The sequence below is a fragment of the Lepidochelys kempii genome, chromosome 17 (assembly GCF_965140265.1).
Source record: "Lepidochelys kempii isolate rLepKem1 chromosome 17, rLepKem1.hap2, whole genome shotgun sequence".
Taxonomy (NCBI): domain Eukaryota; kingdom Metazoa; phylum Chordata; order Testudines; family Cheloniidae; genus Lepidochelys; species Lepidochelys kempii.
Genome location: NC_133272.1, coordinates 922,167 through 943,087, shown reverse-complemented (window position 1 = coordinate 943,087; position 20,921 = coordinate 922,167). Strand labels below are relative to the sequence as shown.

The window sequence follows — 20,921 nt, the reverse complement described above, 5'->3', positions numbered from 1 at the left end:
ACTGACAGCCTGGCGTCACTCCCCTGCCTGCATGCTCTGGGCACCAGCCCTGGGAGGGGGCAGCTCTCCCCCTGCAGCCTAGTAAGGGAGGAGAGGAGCCCACCCCTGGGAAAGCCCAAGCAGGGTTTTAACAAACTACTCCCATGGCCTCATGCTTCCAGCCCACCTCCTAGCAGAGACCCCCAGAGAAACAGCAGCATTCACACCCCCAGCATCATGGTTCCCACCTGTGATCCCAGAGAGTAGAGACTGGGGTGGGGGTGGGGAGGGATGCATCCCAGGGGCTCAGTCTATGGACAGCCGGGCCCCAGATCCATGCGCCCGGGGAAAGGGGGTTGGGGGGGGACGACTCTGGAATCGCCCAGGGCAGGAATTCTCCTCTGAGGCAGCTGGGCCTCGCCAGGGTCAGGCAGGACACTGGGACATCCCTGAGTACAGCGAGGGTGCAGGGACTGGGTCTCCTCCTCCTCCTCCTCCTCCGGTGGTTGCTTTGGTTTCTGCTCAGCTAGTTGGGGCCCAGGCCCAGCAGCAGGAGCTTTGGGCTAGGAGGGCTCAGAGGTGGGCGGGGGAGATGGGTCATTCTCCCACCCCATCCCCCAGCCAGGCCCCGCTACAGTCAGAGCTGGGAGAAGAGCTGCCCCAGCCACCAGGGCTCTGCAGCAAGAGGCACATGCCAGGCCCAGGCTCTGGGCAGGGTTTGCGGGGCCAGAGCGTAGAGATGCCTGCGGAGGCCTTGGAAGATCAAACCCTTCGGCTGCTCCCATTCCACCCAGCTGGGATCCAGCCACTTGACAAAGCTGCACTCACGGGCAGCTCCCGCTGAAATGCCACTGCTCCACAAGGAGGGCAGCGCCCAGCTGCTGGGACAAAGCCACTCTGGGTAAGATCCTTTCCTGAACCCCGCCCCCAGACAGGCTCCCTTTCCTGCAGCAGGCACTGACCCTGCCCAGTGGGCCAGCCCTGGATGATTGAGGGGCCCGTGTGCCTTTGCATCTCGAGCCAGAGTTCAGGCTGGTGAGCAAAGCCGGGGGGTCCCAGCTGAAGGCAGCTGCGGAAGCCACTGTTCACTGAGGCACAAAGTGGAGCTGCAGCAAATGTCTGTGTCCCTCACAGAGCCCCTGACTCCTCCAGGCCTGGCCCCACTGGGAAGCTGGGCTCCAAGGGGACCTGAGCAGAGGCACCCTAGGACTGGGGGCAGGCGCAGGCCAGGAAGATTTATGCAGTGGGCACAGAGCTGGGTTATTGTGCTCGTACTGGGCCCGTCTGCAGCAAGGAGGGTGTGGGGGGACAGCCATGGCCCCGTCCCAGCGGGGGAAGCGACTGGCTCCTGAGGTAGGAGGCAGGTTCACATTTTCCTTAATGGAAAAGTCCTTGTGCAGGGAGGCACCAGGCGCTGCTGGGCACTTGGTGGCTGTCCAGGTAAGGCAGGGGCACGGTACCGGCTGCGTCGTATCTGGGCACTGCTCCTGGCAGCCCTCCAGGGAGCAGCTACCACAGGACGCAGGAAGGGATGGATGTTGTGGGCCAGTAAGTAGGGTTGATCACTATCCCACCCCATCACCCCACTCTTTGCACCAAGCCATCGCCCAGCTGTAAACACAGCCCCAACCCTGCAGCATGTTCCCCCCAGCGCCACTCGTGGGGGACCCTCTGCGTGAGGCTTTGCCTCCCCCCGCTCTTTGGTGGGTCTGGTCTGTCCCCATGAGGCGGGGCGAGGCAGAAGATCTCCATCACTGCACATTTTCAGGGAAAAGTTCCCACTCCCCAAATGCTACTGAGAGTCCATCTGGGGAGGGAACCACGGGCTCTGGGAGACTCTGTGGCCACATGGCCTCTTTGGCTCTAGCTGCCGTGGGTCTTGGGCCGCCCCATTAGGTGGGCGAATAGCGCTCTATGGTCCGGTCACTGTGCAGCAGGGGGCCTGGACCCAGCATCTCGGCCGCCTTCTCCTGGCTCAGCCCCAGGTGCTCGGCGGTGAATCGGGCCAGCGGGTACAGGCTCTCCAGGCCCTTGGGGTCGCTGAGGAAGTGCGAGGTGTGCGAGAGCAGCTCCGCCGCCTTCTCCTGCTTGAGGCCCAGCTGGTCGGCCGTGAGCCGTGCCATGGCGAAGACGCTCTCGGGGAAGTCCAGCTTGGACTTGCCGTCGGGCCCGGCCGCGTGCATCTTCATGTGGCTGATGAGGTTGCGCTGCTGGGCGAACTTGCCGCCGCAGACCTGGCACTCGTAGGGCTTCTCGCCCGAGTGGATGCGCATGTGCTCGGTGAGCCGGTACTGCCGGGTGAAGCGCATGCCGCAGGCGTCGCAGGCGAAGGGCTTGAGGCCCAGGTGGCTGCGCATGTGCCGGGTCATGGTGCCGCGCTGCGTGAACTTCTTGCCGCAGATGGTGCAGGGGTAGGGCCGCGTGAGCCAGTGCGTCTTCTCGTGCTGCCGCAGCGTGGCCGGGTCCTTGTAGGCCTTGTCGCAGGAGGAGCAGCGGTAGGGCCGGATGATGTCGCCCAGGCTCTGGCCGCCCTTGTCCAGGAAGGGGCCGGTCTGCTCCGAGGCCGCCTTGTGGTACAGCTCCTCCTCGGTGTGGGCCTCCACGTGGGCGTTGAGCTGCTCCGAGCTGGGGAAGCCCTTGCCGCAGGGGATGCACACGTACAGGTTGTCCCCCAGGCTCTCGGGCTCGTAGGCCAGGTGGTTGCAGTAGGGGCCCAGGGTGCCCCCGGGAGATGGGCCCTCGCTGCTGCCCGTGTCCTCGCTGGTGCTGTTGTCGTTCTCCAGCTCGTTGCTCTCGATGCTGGGGTAGCGGGACTGCAGGGGCGACTCGGCCTTCTCCTCCCGCTCAGGCTCCTTCTCCGCCTCACACTCCTCCAGGTAGCTGCCCATTCGCTCGTGCTTCATCCAGCGGTACAGGAAGTCGTGGCCCTCGGCCCGGGCAGGGGGCTCGACACAGGGCGGGCTGCCACGGAAGCGCTCTGCGGGGTGGATCACGCCTTCGCCCACCTGGGGGGGGTCTTTGTAGGCGGAGCCGTGGCTGGCCAGCAGAGAAGCGCTGCCCGGCGGGCTGTCGTGCCCGGGGGCCAGCAAGGGCTCCCTGCTGTCCCCGGGGTGGAGTCTGTCTGTGGGCAGCAGCTGGGAGGAAGGGCTGGTGGGGCTCTTTTTGGAGAGGTCCAGGCCGCAGGGCGGAGAGCAGTGCCTCTCGGGTGGGCACAGGCCCGGCTGGTGCAGGGCGGGGCCCTGGGCGGTGGAGGCATAGAGCTCCCCACACTGGGTGCTGAGCGGGTTGAGGGGCTCGCCAGGCTGCACGTCCACAGGCCGGGGGGCACCCGCGTAGCAGGCCTGGATGACAGGGGCGGCCCGCAGCCCCCTGGCCACCTTGCTGTAGGGGCTGTAGCTGCCTCGCAGGTGACAGTACTTGCCAGACCGCTTCAGCTTCTTCTTGCACAGAGCCACCAGGGCCGGCACCTGCAGGTAGCTAGCGGCCGCCAGCACGGCCCCCAGGCCCGGCTCGCCCGGCTCGCACTCGCCCAGCCGGCCGGTGTAGATGAAGTCCAGCACCAGGCGGAAGACGCCCGGGCTCACCATCTCGTGGTCCAGGTTGAGCAGGTTGTCGTGCACCACCAGCGACTTCAGGTAGACGCTGCTGGCCGCCAGGATGTTCTTGTGCGCCCGGAACAGCGCGTTCTGCACCACGATGATCACGTCGCACAGGAAGCCCTTGGCCCGCTGCGTGTTGAGCTGCAGGAGCAGCTGCCTCGAGTGGCTCGGCACCTCCATGGCCTCCAGCGCGGGGCTGCCCCCGCCACCTGCAAGAGACACACGGTGAGGGGCTGGCGGCCGGCCCGGCCCGCCCGGCGCAGCGCAGCCGCGGCCTAATGAAGGCAAAACATCCCCGCCCCGCTGCCCGCTGCGCAAGGGCTGAGGAATGCTGCGGCGGGCGCTGCCGGGGAGGGAGCGGGGCGCCGCCGTCCGACCTGCCGCCCCCACCCCGGCGCGCAGCGCCCGCTTCGCAGCCCCCCGGGGGAGCCCCGAGCCGGGCAGCGGGGAGCGCGGGCCCCACGCGCCCCGTGCCCCCAGGGCCCAGCGAGGGGCCGGCTCCCAGCGCCAGGCCCCCCGCCGGCCGCCCCTGCTAGCGCCGGGCCCGACGCGCCCTTGGCGGGCCCCCGCCGGCTGCTGCGCTGGGGGGTCTCGGCTTTGGGCTGCGGCCGGGGCAGTTGCGCGCCCGGAGCTGCGCCACTTCGACGGGGCGAGGGCGCCGCGCCTCCGGCCGCAGCGGGAAGGGGAAGCCCCAGCCCCGGGCTGCTGAGCGGCCCGGGCCCAGCCGCTACCTGGGGAGGAGAGGGCGAGTCCTGCCGGGGAGCCGGGGCTGCGCCGCCTCGTCTGCGCACTGGCTGCTGCGCTGCCTTGTGCCACCCCTTATATCGGGGCTTCTCTGCGCGGCCGGGCGGGGGAGGGGGGAAGCCCCTGCAGGCGCTGGGGGAAGGTGACATCACTCCCGCCGCTGCCAGCGCCGCCTGCGAGCCCCAGCCCCACCTGAGCGGGGGGCGGAGGGGCCAGGCCACCTGCCGCTCCCCGGCCGGCCCCCCTCTGCCCCCTTCCTGCCTTACACGCACCCGCTGACCTGGAGCGGCCCCTTCCCAGCGCCCGCCCGCCCGCCCGCCCGCAGCCCGGGCGAAGAACCGCTCCAGTTCTGACCCCAAACCCGACGAGCGGGGCCCGGCCTCCAGGGCCAGCCCCGTGGGCCAGGGGTGCTGGGGAGGGGGGTCAGGAGCCCCTCGCCTTCCTGCCCCGCTTTCTCCCGCCTCCCTGGTGCGCCCCAATTCGAGCCGCCAGCGGCGATTTTGGCACCAGGAGGCCCAAAACCCAGCGAAGGAGCCGGGTCGGGCTTCCCCGAAGCGCCCCAGCTCGGGCTGGCTTGCTGGGGAGAACAGGCGGCCCCCAGGGGAGCGAGGCCCCTTTCCCCGGGCCCAGGCCGGGACAGGCCGCGCTGCGCGGGGGGCACTCCGGAGAGCCAGAGGAAGGCGCTGCTGGCCTGGGAGCGGGATGGCCGGAGCCCTACACCCGGGTTGGGCCGGGCCCGGGCCGCAGCGAGCTGGGCCCCCGCTGGCGCAGCTGCTGTGGCGGGGAGAGCGAGGCGGCGGAGCTGTGGGTGCGCCAGGGCCAACTGGACTCGGGCAGTGCGAGCCCGAGGGCGGGGAAGGGCCGGGCTGGAGCCGGGACCCGCCGGGACAGCCAAACTTCGCCATTTTACAGCATCTTTGGGCAGAGGCGCCGGAACAACGTTGAACGGGGCGCTGAGAGCCATTATACCCTGAGCAGGATGGAAACCGCTCCCCCAGCAGCCCTAGTTCCAGCACCTCTGTCTCTGGGGCGGGAGCGGGGCCTGGGGGCGAGGAAAAGGGGCTGGACGAGAGAGACCTGCCTCGGGGCGAGTCCCCGCCCGCAGGAAGCCCCGGCCCGACTCAGCCCCGGCGGGACCCGCACTCTGCCCGCGGGGATCGGTCCCTTCCTGCAGCCCCGCCTGGGGAAGACCCAGCCGAGTTGGAGTCGCCAGCGGGACTCCCGTCCATGGGATTGTCTGGGAGCCGCGAGCACCGAGGGCAGGGCCTGGCGCCCATCTGGGGCGAGGACCCCTGGGAGCCCCTGCCGGCTCTGGGGGCAGAGACACGCAGGGGGCCTAGCGCTGGCTCCCCGGGTCCTGGCCCTCATCTCCCATCCCGGGATCCGGCTGCGGCCCCTGCAGGGCGCTGGAACAGCGTGTCTAGCGCGGCTGCTGAGAGCCAGGAACCAAACGCTAACCCTGGGTATGATGGAGCCACTTCAAGCCGTGGGGGTGGGAGCGCCCCCCGCACCGGAGGTCCAGCAGCTCCGGCCGTTCTGCCACCCCCCCTCCGGCAGAGACCGACCCCTTCCTCCTCTGGTCTCTGAGCCTGGCGCCCGCGAGCGGCCCCGGCCCCAAGGCTGCGCTCGCCGTCCTGCAAAGCGCCCGCTGCCTCGGGCTGCGGCTCAACCCCCCAGGGCGCCGCCTGCCCGGCTTTCTGCGTTCGCGTCCCGGGAGGGACCCAGCCGTGCCCCCGCGCAGCCCCTTCCCCGGTTCTGTGCTGTATTACAGGATGGCTGGGGGGCGCCCCGGCCAGGTGTGCGGCCGCCCGGCGTTGGGAGCCCGCCCTGCTCCCAGGGGCGCGGGCAGAAGCCCCTGGCACAGGCGCCCTCCCGCCCCGTCCTGTCCTGTCCCGCCGTACCTGGGGGCTCCGTCGCTTCCGCCAGCCAGCCGAGGTCTCTGCGGACTCTCATATCCCCGCAGCAGCAGCCTCAGCCCCTGGGTCCCCGCCGTGCGCTCCCCGCCGCCAGCCGGCGCCTCCGGCCCATGCCAGCTCTCCGGACTCTGCTGCCAAGGCGCTGCCTCCCTCGGCGGTCGCTGCGCCCTGCGTGCCAGGCCCGGCGGCCGCTCCGGGGCGCAGCATGTGCCGCCGGCGCACGGCTCGGCGCAAAGGTAAAGCCCGGGCTGCGAACTCCCCCTGACCCCGGCCTGAACTCCGCTCCGCGCCAGCGCCTGTTAAAGGGACAGCAGCTGACTGCCTCCTCCCCTCGGCTCCCCGGGCGGGGCCGGGCCGGGTCGGGCCGGGCCGGGCCGGGCGAGCGGGCCCCGGCAGCAGGGGGAGGAGCGGGGCCCTGGACGGCTCCCCACGGAGCTGGCCCGGGGACCCCTGCCTGCGGCGGGAGGGAAAAGCCCCGCTTGTCTCCGGGACCGGCCTGCCCGGATCCGGCTTCCTACGCGTCTGCCCGGCGCGGGGAATTTAACCGCTTCGTCCGCCGGCGGGTGGGGGTGGCCCCGGGGCGCTGGGCTGGGAGGGGCCCGTTGGGAAGGTGAAAGTATCAGCTCCGGGTCCGCGCACGGCTCCCCGGCGGCCCCTTCCCCTCCAGCTCCGACTGCCGCAGAGGGAGAGCGCGCCAGCGAGCCCTGGAGCCCGGACGCCTGGGTGAGTCTAGCGGGGCCGGGAGCGGCGGGTTCCCCCTGATTTCCTGCTGCCGCCGCGGGGCACTTCCAGATGCGGAGAAACTCTGCGCTACCCCCCAGGGGATGGGCCGGAAGGGCGCGGGGGAGCGAGTCCCGTGGGGGGACGGAGGCGGGGCTCCCCCTTTGGTCTGAGATCTGGGGGTCCCGCTTCCCCCAGGGCTGCTGGCTGCTCCCTCTGGCCGGGTGCTGGCTTTGCTCCATCCCTGCCCTTTGGCTCCCCTGTGACTCTCTTGTCCTTTGCTTCACCTGGTGCCCACAGGGCCTGGCCAGGCCTCAGGGGTGATGGCCATGAGTTGTGTCGCTTTGTTAAGATGTTTTCTTAATAAGTTTTTCCTACCAAATGCTCCTCTGGGCTGCCTCTGTCTGTTCTGTTCCCAGCGGAGGTGGGAATTCGGACTCATGGGCCTGCAGCCCGAGCTGGGCCCGGCAGCAGCTCCAGCCTCGGGAAAGGCTACCCAGTTTGGGGGCGGAATGGAACCTGGCCCCCCTTTCCCAACCAGGGCAGAAGGCTCCCTAGAGACCCAGAAGGAGTTTTGCCATTGACTTCAAAGAGGTCAGCAAGGGCCCATGGTGCCCAGCCAGCCTGCCCTCCTGCACAGCCCTGGGCAGAGCATCTGCCCCGGCGCCCTGTGGCCAGTCCAGAATTTCTGCTTGCACCACAGCAGCTCCACAGTGGTGAATTGTCCATTATCCCCCCTCACCCACCTTGTTCTCCCTACTGGGGGAGTCTGTCACCCCTCCCAGTACTGGTTTTCCCCAGGGGGGGAGCCTATCATCTCCCCCTGAGCTGTTCTCCCTGCGGGGGGAGCCTGTCTCCCCCAGACCCAGTGCTGGACTGCAGCAGAAACACCCATCACAGCCCTGGCTTCGCCTCCGAGGGCTGCCCTTTCCAGCAGCACCTCTGCCCCAAGGGACCCTCACTGGTACCCCAGGATGTGCCTGGAGTCAGGGGGAAAACTGCATTACAGCCTCTCCCCCAGGCCGCACACCTTAAAGAAGCCACTAGCCCCAGAGCTGGGCTTTGGAGCCACATCCCTCATCATCCTCTGCCCTCCCCAAGCTGGGCTAGTACCTGACTGCCCACTCCCATGTCTGACCCTAAGGAGCGGAGTTTGCCAGGGCAGAGGCTGGGCCCATCCAGACCAAAAGAAGGAGCCGGGACCTCAGGTTTAATGTCACTTTATTGCTCATTTGGTTTTGAGTATAGAAAAGGACGGGACAAAATGCCCGTGTACAAATCAGAAGAATATACAAACCGGGAGGGGGCAGGGAGACCTGGATCCACGCACTGGATACGCCCCCTCCCTCTGCGTTTTGGTCGCAGCTTCTGCAGCGTTGTCCCTGATGGCTGCAAGGCTAAGGGCAGCCCGTGTCGGGCTCTGGCCTGGGATTCCTGGCCCTAGCCAAGCCCGTAGTTGCCTGGGGAGCCCGTTTGGTGCCCAAATTCCTGCGCAGCTGGAAAGGGGAGGCAGGGTCGGTGCCCTGAGTCACTGCCAGCCAGAGGCCCCTGAGCTGGGGGCACGGACATTTGGCACTGGGAGCATTTGCACCCAAGCCCCCTTGGAGGAGCAGCCGGTCAGGCTAAAGGCACAGTTGGTTGGAGGCCAGGAGCAGTCACCGTGGGGCGGCCCCCTCGGCCTCGTGTGCAAAGGAGAAAAGACAAAGGCAGGGAAAAGAGCTTCACATTATCCTGCAGGCCAGACGGGAGTGGGATGGGACCCGGGGGTGGGATGGGACCCAGGCCTGGGTCACTCACGGCAGGGCTCTCCCCAGCCCCTACGGCTTTGGTGGCTCTGCCTGGACAGAGCAAGGAAGGCCCCAGGCAGGGCTCCGGGCTTGGCAGCACCTGGATCTTGTGCCCCATTAACCCAGGAGTGCGGGGAGGATCTGCCTCCTCAGTGCAGCTGGCCTGGCCCGAGGGTCAAGCTCAGGGTGCTATCACGGGGGCCGGGGGGAGGCGCCTGCATGCAGCCCTGCAACACCTGTCTCCACTGGCCAGCAGGGCAGAGACCTAACCGCTCCCCCACCACCACCCCGTGTCATTGGCCCCTGCACTGCCCACCATGGGCTTCAGCATAAAGCTCTCAGCCCCACCCTGGCCTGGGCATGGCAGAGCCCTGCTGCCCAGGGGTGCCCAGCAAGGCAGGAGACGGAGCCATTTTGTCTTTGTCACAAGCTCCTGGTCCAGGACTGAGCCTCCAGGGAGCAGAGGAGAGGGGGCCTCCCACCAGAGCTGCTGGGGGATGAGTTGGGGCGTCTTCCCAGGGACACAGCCCTTTGGTACAAGGAGCACAGTGAGGGGAGAGCAGCCTGGCCCCCTGCCCCACACTGACAGCCTGGCGTCACTCCCCTGCCTGCATGCTCTGGGCACCAGCCCTGGGAGGGGGCAGCTCTCCCCCTGCAGCCTAGTAAGGGAGGAGAGGAGCCCACCCCTGGGAAAGCCCAAGCAGGGTTTTAACAAACTACTCCCATGGCCTCATGCTTCCAGCCCACCTCCTAGCAGAGACCCCCAGAGAAACAGCAGCATTCACACCCCCAGCATCATGGTTCCCACCTGTGATCCCAGAGAGTAGAGACTGGGGTGGGGGTGGGGAGGGATGCATCCCAGGGGCTCAGTCTATGGACAGCCGGGCCCCAGATCCATGCGCCCGGGGAAAGGGGGTTGGGGGGGGACGACTCTGGAATCGCCCAGGGCAGGAATTCTCCTCTGAGGCAGCTGGGCCTGGCCAGGGTCAGGCAGGACACTGGGACATCCCTGAGTACAGCGAGGGTGCAGGGACTGGGTCTCCTCCTCCTCCTCCTCCTCCTCCTCCGGTGGTTGCTTTGGTTTCTGCTCAGCTAGTTGGGGCCCAGGCCCAGCAGCAGGAGCTTTGGGCTAGGAGGGCTCAGAGGTGGGCGGGGGAGATGGGTCATTCTCCCACCCCATCCCCCAGCCAGGCCCCGCTGCAGTCAGAGCTGGGAGAAGAGCTGCCCCAGCCACCAGGGCTCTGCAGCAAGAGGCACATGCCAGGCCCAGGCTCTGGGCAGGGTTTGCGGGGCCAGAGCGTAGAGATGCCTGTGGAGGCCTTGGAAGATCAAACCCTTCGGCTGCTCCCAATACACCAAGTTGAGACTGAGCCGCTGGAGAGAGCTGCTGCCCAATGCTGTATGCCAGGGGCTCACCCCACCCCCTGTTCTGGCCTTTCCCCATTGGATGGGGGCTGGAGGAAGAATTCAGCCACTGCACATTTGCAGGGAGAAAAGTTCCCACTCCCCAAATGCTACTGAGAGTCGATCTGGAGAGGGGGCTGTGGGCACTAGGAGACCCTGCGGCCTTGCGGCCTTTTTGGCTGTGGCAGGAGTGGGCAGCCCCGGGGTGCCAGGGATGCTCTGTTAGGTGGGTGAATAGCACTCTATGCTCCGGCCACCTTCGCTGTGCAGGTGTGAGGCTGGACCCAGCATCTCGGCCGCCTTCTCCTGGCTCAGCCCCAGGTGCTCGGCGGTGAATCGGGCCAGCGGGTACAGGCTCTCCAGGCCCTTGGGGTCGCTGAGGAAGTGTGAGGTGTGCGAGAGCAGCTCCGCCGCCTTCTCCTGCTTGAGGCCCAGCTGGTCGGCCGTGAGCCGTGCCATGGCGAAGACGCTCTCGGGGAAGTCCAGCTTGGACTTGCCGTCGGGCCCGGCCGCGTGCATCTTCATGTGGCTGATGAGGTTGCGCTGCTGGGCGAACTTGCCGCCGCAGACCTGGCACTCGTAGGGCTTCTCGCCCGAGTGGATGCGCATGTGCTCGGTGAGCCGGTACTGCCGGGTGAAGCGCATGCCGCAGGCGTCGCAGGCGAAGGGCTTGAGGCCCAGGTGGCTGCGCATGTGCCGGGTCATGGTGCCGCGCTGCGTGAACTTCTTGCCGCAGATGGTGCAGGGGTAGGGCCGCGTGAGCCAGTGCGTCTTCTCGTGCTGCCGCAGCGTGGCCGGGTCCTTGTAGGCCTTGTCGCAGGAGGAGCAGCGGTAGGGCCGGATGATGTCGCCCAGGCTCTGGCCGCCCTTGTCCAGGAAGGGGCCGGTCTGCTCCGAGGCCGCCTTGTGGTACAGCTCCTCCTCGGTGTGGGCCTCCACGTGGGCGTTGAGCTGCTCCGAGCTGGGGAAGCCCTTGCCGCAGGGGATGCACACGTACAGGTTGTCCCCCAGGCTCTCGGGCTCGTAGGCCAGGTGGTTGCAGTAGGGGCCCAGGGTGCCCCCGGGAGATGGGCCCTCGCTGCTGCCCGTGTCCTCGCTGGTGCTGTTGTCGTTCTCCAGCTCGTTGCTCTCGATGCTGGGGTAGCGGGACTGCAGGGGCGACTCGGCCTTCTCCTCCCGCTCAGGCTCCTTCTCCGCCTCACACTCCTCCAGGTAGCTGCCCATTCGCTCGTGCTTCATCCAGCGGTACAGGAAGTCGTGGCCCTCGGCCCGGGCAGGGGGCTCGACACAGGGCGGGCTGCCACGGAAGCGCTCTGCGGGGTGGATCACGCCTTCGCCCACCTGGGGGGGGTCTTTGTAGGCGGAGCCGTGGCTGGCCAGCAGAGAAGCGCTGCCCGGCGGGCTGTCGTGCCCGGGGGCCAGCAAGGGCTCCCTGCTGTCCCCGGGGTGGAGTCTGTCTGTGGGCAGCAGCTGGGAGGAAGGGCTGGTGGGGCTCTTTTTGGAGAGGTCCAGGCCGCAGGGCGGAGAGCAGTGCCTCTCGGGTGGGCACAGGCCCGGCTGGTGCAGGGCGGGGCCCTGGGCGGTGGAGGCATAGAGCTCCCCACACTGGGTGCTGAGCGGGTTGAGGGGCTCGCCAGGCTGCACGTCCACAGGCCGGGGGGCACCCGCGTAGCAGGCCTGGATGACAGGGGCGGCCCGCAGCCCCCTGGCCACCTTGCTGTAGGGGCTGTAGCTGCCTCGCAGGTGACAGTACTTGCCAGACCGCTTCAGCTTCTTCTTGCACAGAGCCACCAGGGCCGGCACCTGCAGGTAGCTAGCGGCCGCCAGCACGGCCCCCAGGCCCGGCTCGCCCGGCTCGCACTCGCCCAGCCGGCCGGTGTAGATGAAGTCCAGCACCAGGCGGAAGACGCCCGGGCTCACCATCTCGTGGTCCAGGTTGAGCAGGTTGTCGTGCACCACCAGCGACTTCAGGTAGACGCTGCTGGCCGCCAGGATGTTCTTGTGCGCCCGGAACAGCGCGTTCTGCACCACGATGATCACGTCGCACAGGAAGCCCTTGGCCCGCTGCGTGTTGAGCTGCAGGAGCAGCTGCCTCGAGTGGCTCGGCACCTCCATGGCCTCCAGCGCGGGGCTGCCCCCGCCACCTGCAAGAGACACACGGTGAGGGGCTGGCGGCCGGCCCGGCCCGCCCGGCGCAGCGCAGCCGCGGCCTAATGAAGGCAAAACATCCCCGCCCCGCTGCCCGCTGCGCAAGGGCTGAGGAATGCTGCGGCGGGCGCTGCCGGGGAGGGAGCGGGGCGCCGCCGTCCGACCTGCCGCCCCCACCCCGGCGCGCAGCGCCCGCTTCGCAGCCCCCCGGGGGAGCCCCGAGCCGGGCAGCGGGGAGCGCGGGCCCCACGCGCCCCGTGCCCCCAGGGCCCAGCGAGGGGCCGGCTCCCAGCGCCAGGCCCCCCGCCGGCCGCCCCTGCTAGCGCCCGGCCCGACGCGCCCTTGGCGGGCCCCCGCCGGCTGCTGCGCTGGGGGGTCTCGGCTTTGGGCTGCGGCCGGGGCAGTTGCGCGCCCGGAGCTGCGCCACTTCGACGGGGCGAGGGCGCCGCGCCTCCGGCCGCAGCGGGAAGGGGAAGCCCCAGCCCCGGGCTGCTGAGCGGCCCGGGCCCAGCCGCTACCTGGGGAGGAGAGGGCGAGTCCTGCCGGGGAGCCGGGGCTGCGCCGCCTCGTCTGCGCACTGGCTGCTGCGCTGCCTTGTGCCACCCCTTATATCGGGGCTTCTCTGCGCGGCCGGGCGGGGGAGGGGGGAAGCCCCTGCAGGCGCTGGGGGAAGGTGACATCACTCCCGCCGCTGCCAGCGCCGCCTGCGAGCCCCAGCCCCACCTGAGCGGGGGGCGGAGGGGCCAGGCCACCTGCCGCTCCCCGGCCGGCCCCCCTCTGCCCCCTTCCTGCCTTACACGCACCCGCTGACCTGGAGCGGCCCCTTCCCAGCGCCCGCCCGCCCGCCCGCCCGCAGCCCGGGCGAAGAACCGCTCCAGTTCTGACCCCAAACCCGACGAGCGGGGCCCGGCCTCCAGGGCCAGCCCCGTGGGCCAGGGGTGCTGGGGAGGGGGGTCAGGAGCCCCTCGCCTTCCTGCCCCGCTTTCTCCCGCCTCCCTGGTGCGCCCCAATTCGAGCCGCCAGCGGCGATTTTGGCACCAGGAGGCCCAAAACCCAGCGAAGGAGCCGGGTCGGGCTTCCCCGAAGCGCCCCAGCTCGGGCTGGCTTGCTGGGGAGAACAGGCGGCCCCCAGGGGAGCGAGGCCCCTTTCCCCGGGCCCAGGCCGGGACAGGCCGCGCTGCGCGGGGGGCACTCCGGAGAGCCAGAGGAAGGCGCTGCTGGCCTGGGAGCGGGATGGCCGGAGCCCTACACCCGGGTTGGGCCGGGCCCGGGCCGCAGCGAGCTGGGCCCCCGCTGGCGCAGCTGCTGTGGCGGGGAGAGCGAGGCGGCGGAGCTGTGGGTGCGCCAGGGCCAACTGGACTCGGGCAGTGCGAGCCCGAGGGCGGGGAAGGGCCGGGCTGGAGCCGGGACCCGCCGGGACAGCCAAACTTCGCCATTTTACAGCATCTTTGGGCAGAGGCGCCGGAACAACGTTGAACGGGGCGCTGAGAGCCATTATACCCTGAGCAGGATGGAAACCGCTCCCCCAGCAGCCCTAGTTCCAGCACCTCTGTCTCTGGGGCGGGAGCGGGGCCTGGGGGCGAGGAAAAGGGGCTGGACGAGAGAGACCTGCCTCGGGGCGAGTCCCCGCCCGCAGGAAGCCCCGGCCCGACTCAGCCCCGGCGGGACCCGCACTCTGCCCGCGGGGATCGGTCCCTTCCTGCAGCCCCGCCTGGGGAAGACCCAGCCGAGTTGGAGTCGCCAGCGGGACTCCCGTCCATGGGATTGTCTGGGAGCCGCGAGCACCGAGGGCAGGGCCTGGCGCCCATCTGGGGCGAGGACCCCTGGGAGCCCCTGCCGGCTCTGGGGGCAGAGACACGCAGGGGGCCTAGCGCTGGCTCCCCGGGTCCTGGCCCTCATCTCCCATCCCGGGATCCGGCTGCGGCCCCTGCAGGGCGCTGGAACAGCGTGTCTAGCGCGGCTGCTGAGAGCCAGGAACCAAACGCTAACCCTGGGTATGATGGAGCCACTTCAAGCCGTGGGGGTGGGAGCGCCCCCCGCACCGGAGGTCCAGCAGCTCCGGCCGTTCTGCCACCCCCCCTCCGGCAGAGACCGACCCCTTCCTCCTCTGGTCTCTGAGCCTGGCGCCCGCGAGCGGCCCCGGCCCCAAGGCTGCGCTCGCCGTCCTGCAAAGCGCCCGCTGCCTCGGGCTGCGGCTCAACCCCCCAGGGCGCCGCCTGCCCGGCTTTCTGCGTTCGCGTCCCGGGAGGGACCCAGCCGTGCCCCCGCGCAGCCCCTTCCCCGGTTCTGTGCTGTATTACAGGATGGCTGGGGGGCGCCCCGGCCAGGTGTGCGGCCGCCCGGCGTTGGGAGCCCGCCCTGCTCCCAGGGGCGCGGGCAGAAGCCCCTGGCACAGGCGCCCTCCCGCCCCGTCCTGTCCTGTCCCGCCGTACCTGGGGGCTCCGTCGCTTCCGCCAGCCAGCCGAGGTCTCTGCGGACTCTCATATCCCCGCAGCAGCAGCCTCAGCCCCTGGGTCCCCGCCGTGCGCTCCCCGCCGCCAGCCGGCGCCTCCGGCCCATGCCAGCTCTCCGGACTCTGCTGCCAAGGCGCTGCCTCCCTCGGCGGTCGCTGCGCCCTGCGTGCCAGGCCCGGCGGCCGCTCCGGGGCGCAGCATGTGCCGCCGGCGCACGGCTCGGCGCAAAGGTAAAGCCCGGGCTGCGAACTCCCCCTGACCCCGGCCTGAACTCCGCTCCGCGCCAGCGCCTGTTAAAGGGACAGCAGCTGACTGCCTCCTCCCCTCGGCTCCCCGGGCGGGGCCGGGCCGGGTCGGGCCGGGCCGGGCCGGGCGAGCGGGCCCCGGCAGCAGGGGGAGGAGCGGGGCCCTGGACGGCTCCCCACGGAGCTGGCCCGGGGACCCCTGCCTGCGGCGGGAGGGAAAAGCCCCGCTTGTCTCCGGGACCGGCCTGCCCGGATCCGGCTTCCTACGCGTCTGCCCGGCGCGGGGAATTTAACCGCTTCGTCCGCCGGCGGGTGGGGGTGGCCCCGGGGCGCTGGGCTGGGAGGGGCCCGTTGGGAAGGTGAAAGTATCAGCTCCGGGTCCGCGCACGGCTCCCCGGCGGCCCCTTCCCCTCCAGCTCCGACTGCCGCAGAGGGAGAGCGCGCCAGCGAGCCCTGGAGCCCGGACGCCTGGGTGAGTCTAGCGGGGCCGGGAGCGGCGGGTTCCCCCTGATTTCCTGCTGCCGCCGCGGGGCACTTCCAGATGCGGAGAAACTCTGCGCTACCCCCCAGGGGATGGGCCGGAAGGGCGCGGGGGAGCGAGTCCCGCGGGGGGCGGGGTCGGCTGCTCTCCCGGCTTAGCAGCCCCAGCCCAGCCCAGCCGACGGGGTCCCCGCCTTGGGCTCATCTCTTAGCCCAGGTGTAGCGGTTCCCCGCCGGGCGCTCGCTCTTCTCGGCGGGGGCCCAGGTCGGCGGCAATGCTGCTCCTGCTGCCATCTGGCGTCCCTCGCCCCGCTCCCCTGCAGCGTCCGCGCTGCCAGGCGGCCTCCCCGCGCAGGTGCGCGCCCCTGGCCCCGGGGGAAGGTGAGCGGGAGGACAGGGGTCGCTGTCAGCACAGGTGGGCTCCGTCGGGGCCGGCAGCTCCCAGCCCGGACCGGGGGGCGGCGGCGGCGGCTCCCCCTCTGGGGCGAGGAAGTTCTGTGGTTCGCGGGGTGCAGGAGGGGCTCGGCTGGCGAGCTGTGGGGCGGGTCTGGCGGGGCCCGGGTGCCCCTGCAGCGCGAACGGAGCCTGGGGCGCGGAATGAATCCGAGCCGGGAGCAGAGCTCTGGCTCGGGCGGGGCAGGGCAGGGACCCTGCGGGCGGGACGAGGGAAGCTGGGGCCCTGGGGACGGGGAAGGCCGCTGGTGTAGGGCTGGACACTGACAGCCAGACCCTCCGCGCGGAGCTGCTGCCGCGGGTCTGGAGCCCTCGCGAAGAGCCCGGCCCAGGCCCTGCCGGCCCCGCGCGAGCAGGACGCGCGAGAAAAGCCGGCGGGAGCCCCGGAACTGTCCCGCTCAGCCTTCAGCCCTTGTGCTCGGCGGCTCCAGGCCAGGCACGGGGCCCCTCCGGGCTCGTGGGGCCTCATCTCCGAGCCTGGGCAAGGGAAGCCCCCGGCCCGTGGGCAGCAGGAGCGCCCGACGGGCGGACGGGGCGCGCCTGGCACAAGCTGGGCTCCCCGGGGCCCGCCTGCAGCCTTCCCTGGCACTTGTTACTCGTGCGGACACTTCCCCCCGGCCCCGGGCACGGAGCGGGCACAGCAGAGCTGGGGGGACCCCATAGCTGTCCGGGGATTTCACAGCAGCCCAGGCGCGGGCGCATCGGGCACTGGTTAGTGTGTTAGGGCGGGGGGGGGAGTATTGAAAATGAAAGTTGTTGTTTTTTGGGGGGTTACCACGTGACTTACATTGGCCAATCGATCTTGAAATGCGACACCCAAATACGGCAAATGAAGGAAGGAAAAGCATCCCCAGTGCTGGGACCAAGCACAGGAAAGGCGGGCAAAGACCGCGCGGGCCGGGGTTTGGCTCTGCGGGAAAATCCCCAGTCCAGGTTCCCCCAACCCAGCTCCCCTGAACCTCGTGATCCAGCTGCTGCTGGTCCAGCTGCCCCCCGTCCAGCTCCCCCCAGTCCCCTGGATCCTGCTCCCCAGAGGACCTTGTTTGTTTGTTTGTTTGTTTCTTAATGTCTTTGTCTCGATGGAAAATCTTTCCCTTGGGAAAATGTTCCCACCTCTGGCGGGGCCCGCTGGATCCGCGTCCCGCTGCGAGTCCCCGGCAGACTGTCAGAAGGGACGGGGTCAGCTGCAAGGGGACAGATGCAGAAGTTCTTGGTGCAGACCTAGGCTGGCAGGGAGCAAGCCCCAGGGGCCCGTCGCGCGCCCCCTCTGGCCCCATGTACAGGCACCAGGGTCAGGAGTGGGACTCAGACTCCTGTGTCCCACATGGCAGTGACCTGGCGGGGGACCACACACGGCAGGGATAGCGATAGTAACCATGCCAACGCCGGGTTTCCCCCAGGCTGGCGGGTGGCCCCCAGCTGTGACCAGCTCAGCGGGTGATGGCCTGCAGCGCACACTGCACTGTGGGTAACAATGACTGCACGGCCTCAGACACTCCTCCCCCCTCCCCTCAGGTACCGTGGGGCAACCGCCCAGATTTTCCCAGCATGCACCCGCAGGCCCAGCTGGGTGGGCTGGTAGGTGTGACAGGCTATGTGGCTGACACATCACCCTGTTGTGAAATAAACAAGCTGCAGCAGTCCAGCTCAGTGCTGTTTGCACGGGGCTGGCCAAGGGTGTCAGGAGCCAGGTGTGCTTGTGGCATAGACAGGCCACAGTGAATGGCCATGTTGCAGTGACAAGTGGCCATGGACACTCCCTCTATTCAGAGCCCATTCCAAGAGCAGACTGAGACTTAGAGTTTAGGGGCCCAGGGCAGAGTGAGCGGAGGAGAGTCCAGGAGGGTCAGAGCTCCTGTCACTTACACTTTCCTCTGGCCCCTGTGCACGGGAGTGAAAACATCTCCCATCCGCTTAGACAAATGCCCATGTAGCAGCATGTGACACTCAGGTCTTTACACTTCACCTTTGCATTTGGCTCACTAAATGGCAGGGGGTCTAAGCTGGTTTAATTAATTCACATGTCAAAGGTCTGGAAGAGAGGAGCCCAGCAAGAAAAGCAGCCATTGCCCGGGGGGGGGGGGGAACACGACACTCTGTATGTGGCTGTCATGGAGTGTCGGGGAGTCAGGGCCCTGCACCCTGCAATTCACCCTGACTCTCAGCCAGCCAGTAAAACAGAAGGTTTATTGGACGACAGGAACACAGTCCCAAACAGAGCTTATTGGTACAACCAGGACTCCTCAGACAGGTCCTTCTGTGGGGCAGGGAGCTTAGACCCCAGCCTTGGGGTTCCCTCCATTTCCCCAGTCCACTCTCAACTCAAAACCCCCTCCAGCCAACTCACGCAGCCTCCCCCTGGCTCCTCCTGCAGCCTTTGTCCAGCTTCCCGAGCAAAAGATGTCACCTGGCCCCAACCCCCCTCCTGGCTCAGGTTACAGGCTCAGGTATCATCCCTCCAGTGAAGCCCCGCCCTGCTATCCCATCCCCCATGCAGACAGTCCCAGTGAAACTCCCCTGCGGCACCCCCAGTTCAATCTGCCCCCCCTCTGCTGTGTCACAGTGGGCACCCCAACTTTAATGTGGCAGAGGCATGCCCAGGCAGCCATATGACACCTGTGTCTGCCCCGCTCCTTGGTACGTCACCAATGGCAGGGTCAGTGTGGCACTTGCTGAAAGCAGCCAAGTAGCTGTTTGTAATGGTGATTGGCAGAGAATTCCATGGTGTCCTTTAGGAGAGATGTAAAAGGTAGAATATTGCAGCCGGCCAGAAGTGTTGGGGACGAAGCATCACCCACCATGGGATGGGCCTCATTTAACTCAATCAAGAGTGAGAACAAGCAACATCTTTGGGCCCAGATAGGCCCTGTGTTTACAGTCAGGACACTGGAGCATCAACAAAAGCAAAAGAACCCCAAGACAAGACACTATGACCTTCAGGTCTTCTTCGGAGTCCCTGGGTCCCAGGCTAGAGTCCCCCATCCTGTAAGTACAGCCTCCGTTCTTTGTTCCCAGGTGTGTACATTTAGCCATGTTAAAATCTGCATTGTTGCTTGCAGCCAGCTTACCAAATGATCCAGATCACTTTGTCCTCTTCATTACTTACCATGCTCCCAATTTTTGTGTCATCTGCAAACTTGATCAGTGATGATTTTGTCTTCTTCCAGGTCATTGATAAAAATGTTAATTAGTGTAAGTCCTAGAACCAATTCCTGTGATATCCCAGTAGAAACTCACCTGATCAGTGATGATTCCCCTTTACAGTTATGTTTTGATACCTGTCAGTCAGTCAGTTTTTAATCCATGTAATGTGTGCCATGGTAATTTGATATCTTTCTAGTTTTGTAACCAAAATGATGTGTGGTACCAAGTCAAATGTGGTATGGAAGTCTACGTATATTACATCAATACTGTTATCTTTATCAACCAAATTTGTAATCTCATTTAAAAATACATATGTCAAGTTAGGTTGACAGTATCTGTTTTCTGTACGCCCGTGTTGAATGGCCTTCATTACATTAACCTCCTTAATTCCCCAATCCCATCAGAGCCATTCCATTACCTTGACTGGGATCAATGTCAGACGGACAGACCTATATAAGCTGGGTCATCTCATTTCCCCTGTTAAATATTGACACAACAGGAGCTTTCTTCCTTCTTCCTGAACTTCCCCAGTGTTTCAAGACTTACTGAAAATAAATAGTAACAGTCCAGCCAGATACTCAGCCAGCTCTTTTAAAACTCTTTGATGCAAGTTAGCAGGATCTGCTGATTTTTAAAATGTCTGCCTTTAGTAGCTGCTGTTTAATATCCATCAGCAAGTAAGTTCTAAGGGGGAGGATTTCCACTGCCTTCCACATCCCCTCTAGCTTTGTAGTTGTACAATGGCCTTACAGTGGCTCAGGATTAAGCTGAACATTAGGATGCGTGTTTGGAAGGCTTAGTGGGACACAATAAACTTTAGGTTAAATGTAGAGGCTGAAAGACTTGGGTGAGCACATGAGGAAACTTCAGAGCTTGCTGGCTACTCCCCTGGTTATAGACAGTCAGCTGCTTTAGCAGGGCTGGTCAGTTCATCAGGAGACTTGGTAGAGCTGTTCTCTGGTCTGCAGAGTAAATGTCTTTATGTGCTAGTCAGACTCCAGCCCATAATGAATGGGCTGAAATCAAATGCCAGGGGACATACCCAGCCCTCATTAATGGGAGTTCTGATAAGACAGGCTTGAACGCCCCAGGGAAAATTCCAAATCCAGACATCAATCTGTTACACACTGACAGAAACACTCAGGTCCAGACACGGCGCCCGTGCATGTTACCTCGCAGGTAGCTGGGCCTTCCCTGCACGGAGACAAGGTTCTGTGACTTCGAGATTGGAGCCTTGGCTTAAACATTTCCAACTGTGGCTCTCCCAGAGCAGCCATGAGACCGCATCCTCCTGCCTCTGCCAGCCAAATGGGTTCGTGTAATAATTACAGCCCTGCAACGAGACTGGGGGAGGGGAGATCGTTGTGTGTTTTCCACAATGTATAATTTTTGATCGGATTAGTGCACTCTATCCTCACATTAAGGGAAGTCCTGCTGGATTCTGACGCCACGGTGCTGAGGAGGAAGAGGACATTAAATGTAAGCGAGCAGCGATTGCTTGGAGCTTGAGAAAGCAATTAGGGAAAACCTCAAGCAAATTCTTCCAAATTAAGCTGATTTTGGAAAGAAGGAATCCCCTATAATTAGCCCTACAGCTTCCCAGCAGCCCAGCCCCTTCCATGTGCCATGAAGCCGTGAGGATCGTTTCATGAGCAAAATATGTCTGCAGTGGCTTCTTTGAACATTTTTCAGCTCCAACACATTTCAGGCTGAATTCATTTCCGTTTGGCAGAGGCCTAAAGCCTCAGTATGGAGACTCCCAGCTTCTCCTATTAGCTTTTCTGTGGACCAGCGGTTTGGATCTACTCTGGAGCCCCGAGGAACAGGGCTCTGTGTCCCCCCCACAGTG

The 20,921-nt window shown here is 66.4% G+C and overlaps 2 protein-coding genes across 4 annotated transcripts; both read right to left on the bottom strand.

Annotated features, from left to right (window-relative positions):
- Window positions 1–247: 247 nt before the first annotated feature.
- On the bottom strand, window positions 248–7,014 carry LOC140899655 (hypermethylated in cancer 1 protein-like). Of its 2 annotated transcripts, none has more exons than XM_073315501.1 (2): window positions 6,224–7,014; window positions 248–3,787 (listed from the first exon to the last, which is right to left on the bottom strand). In XM_073315501.1, the coding sequence occupies exons 1-2, from the start codon at window positions 6,273–6,275 to the stop codon at window positions 1,872–1,874; spliced, it is 1,968 nt and encodes a 655-aa protein (XP_073171602.1). In that variant the 5' UTR covers window positions 6,276–7,014; the 3' UTR covers window positions 248–1,871. The 2 variants fall into 2 exon arrangements, with proteins under 2 accessions (XP_073171602.1, XP_073171603.1); XM_073315502.1 differs by lacking the exon at window positions 6,224–7,014 and adding an exon at window positions 4,310–4,601.
- Window positions 7,015–9,573: 2,559 nt separating this feature from the next.
- On the bottom strand, window positions 9,574–15,648 carry HIC1 (HIC ZBTB transcriptional repressor 1). Of its 2 annotated transcripts, none has more exons than XM_073315518.1 (2): window positions 14,730–15,648; window positions 9,574–12,293 (listed from the first exon to the last, which is right to left on the bottom strand). In XM_073315518.1, the coding sequence occupies exons 1-2, from the start codon at window positions 14,779–14,781 to the stop codon at window positions 10,372–10,374; spliced, it is 1,974 nt and encodes a 657-aa protein (XP_073171619.1). In that variant the 5' UTR covers window positions 14,782–15,648; the 3' UTR covers window positions 9,574–10,371. The 2 variants fall into 2 exon arrangements, with proteins under 2 accessions (XP_073171619.1, XP_073171620.1); XM_073315519.1 differs by lacking the exon at window positions 14,730–15,648 and adding an exon at window positions 12,816–13,108.
- Between the last annotated feature and the right edge of the window lie 5,273 nt (window positions 15,649–20,921).

Bases quoted from the DNA above. Each gene is read 5' to 3' on its own strand.
- LOC140899655 (XM_073315501.1), bottom strand. From the start codon at position 6,275: ATGAGAGTCCGCAGAGACCTCGGCTGGCTGGCGGAAGCGACGGAGCCC. The intron at 3,788-6,223 runs GTACGGCGGGAC...TGTCTCTTGCAG, and splicing joins GGAAGCGACGGAGCCCCCAG to GTGGCGGGGGCAGCCCCGCG.
- HIC1 (XM_073315518.1), bottom strand. From the start codon at position 14,781: ATGAGAGTCCGCAGAGACCTCGGCTGGCTGGCGGAAGCGACGGAGCCC. The intron at 12,294-14,729 runs GTACGGCGGGAC...TGTCTCTTGCAG, and splicing joins GGAAGCGACGGAGCCCCCAG to GTGGCGGGGGCAGCCCCGCG.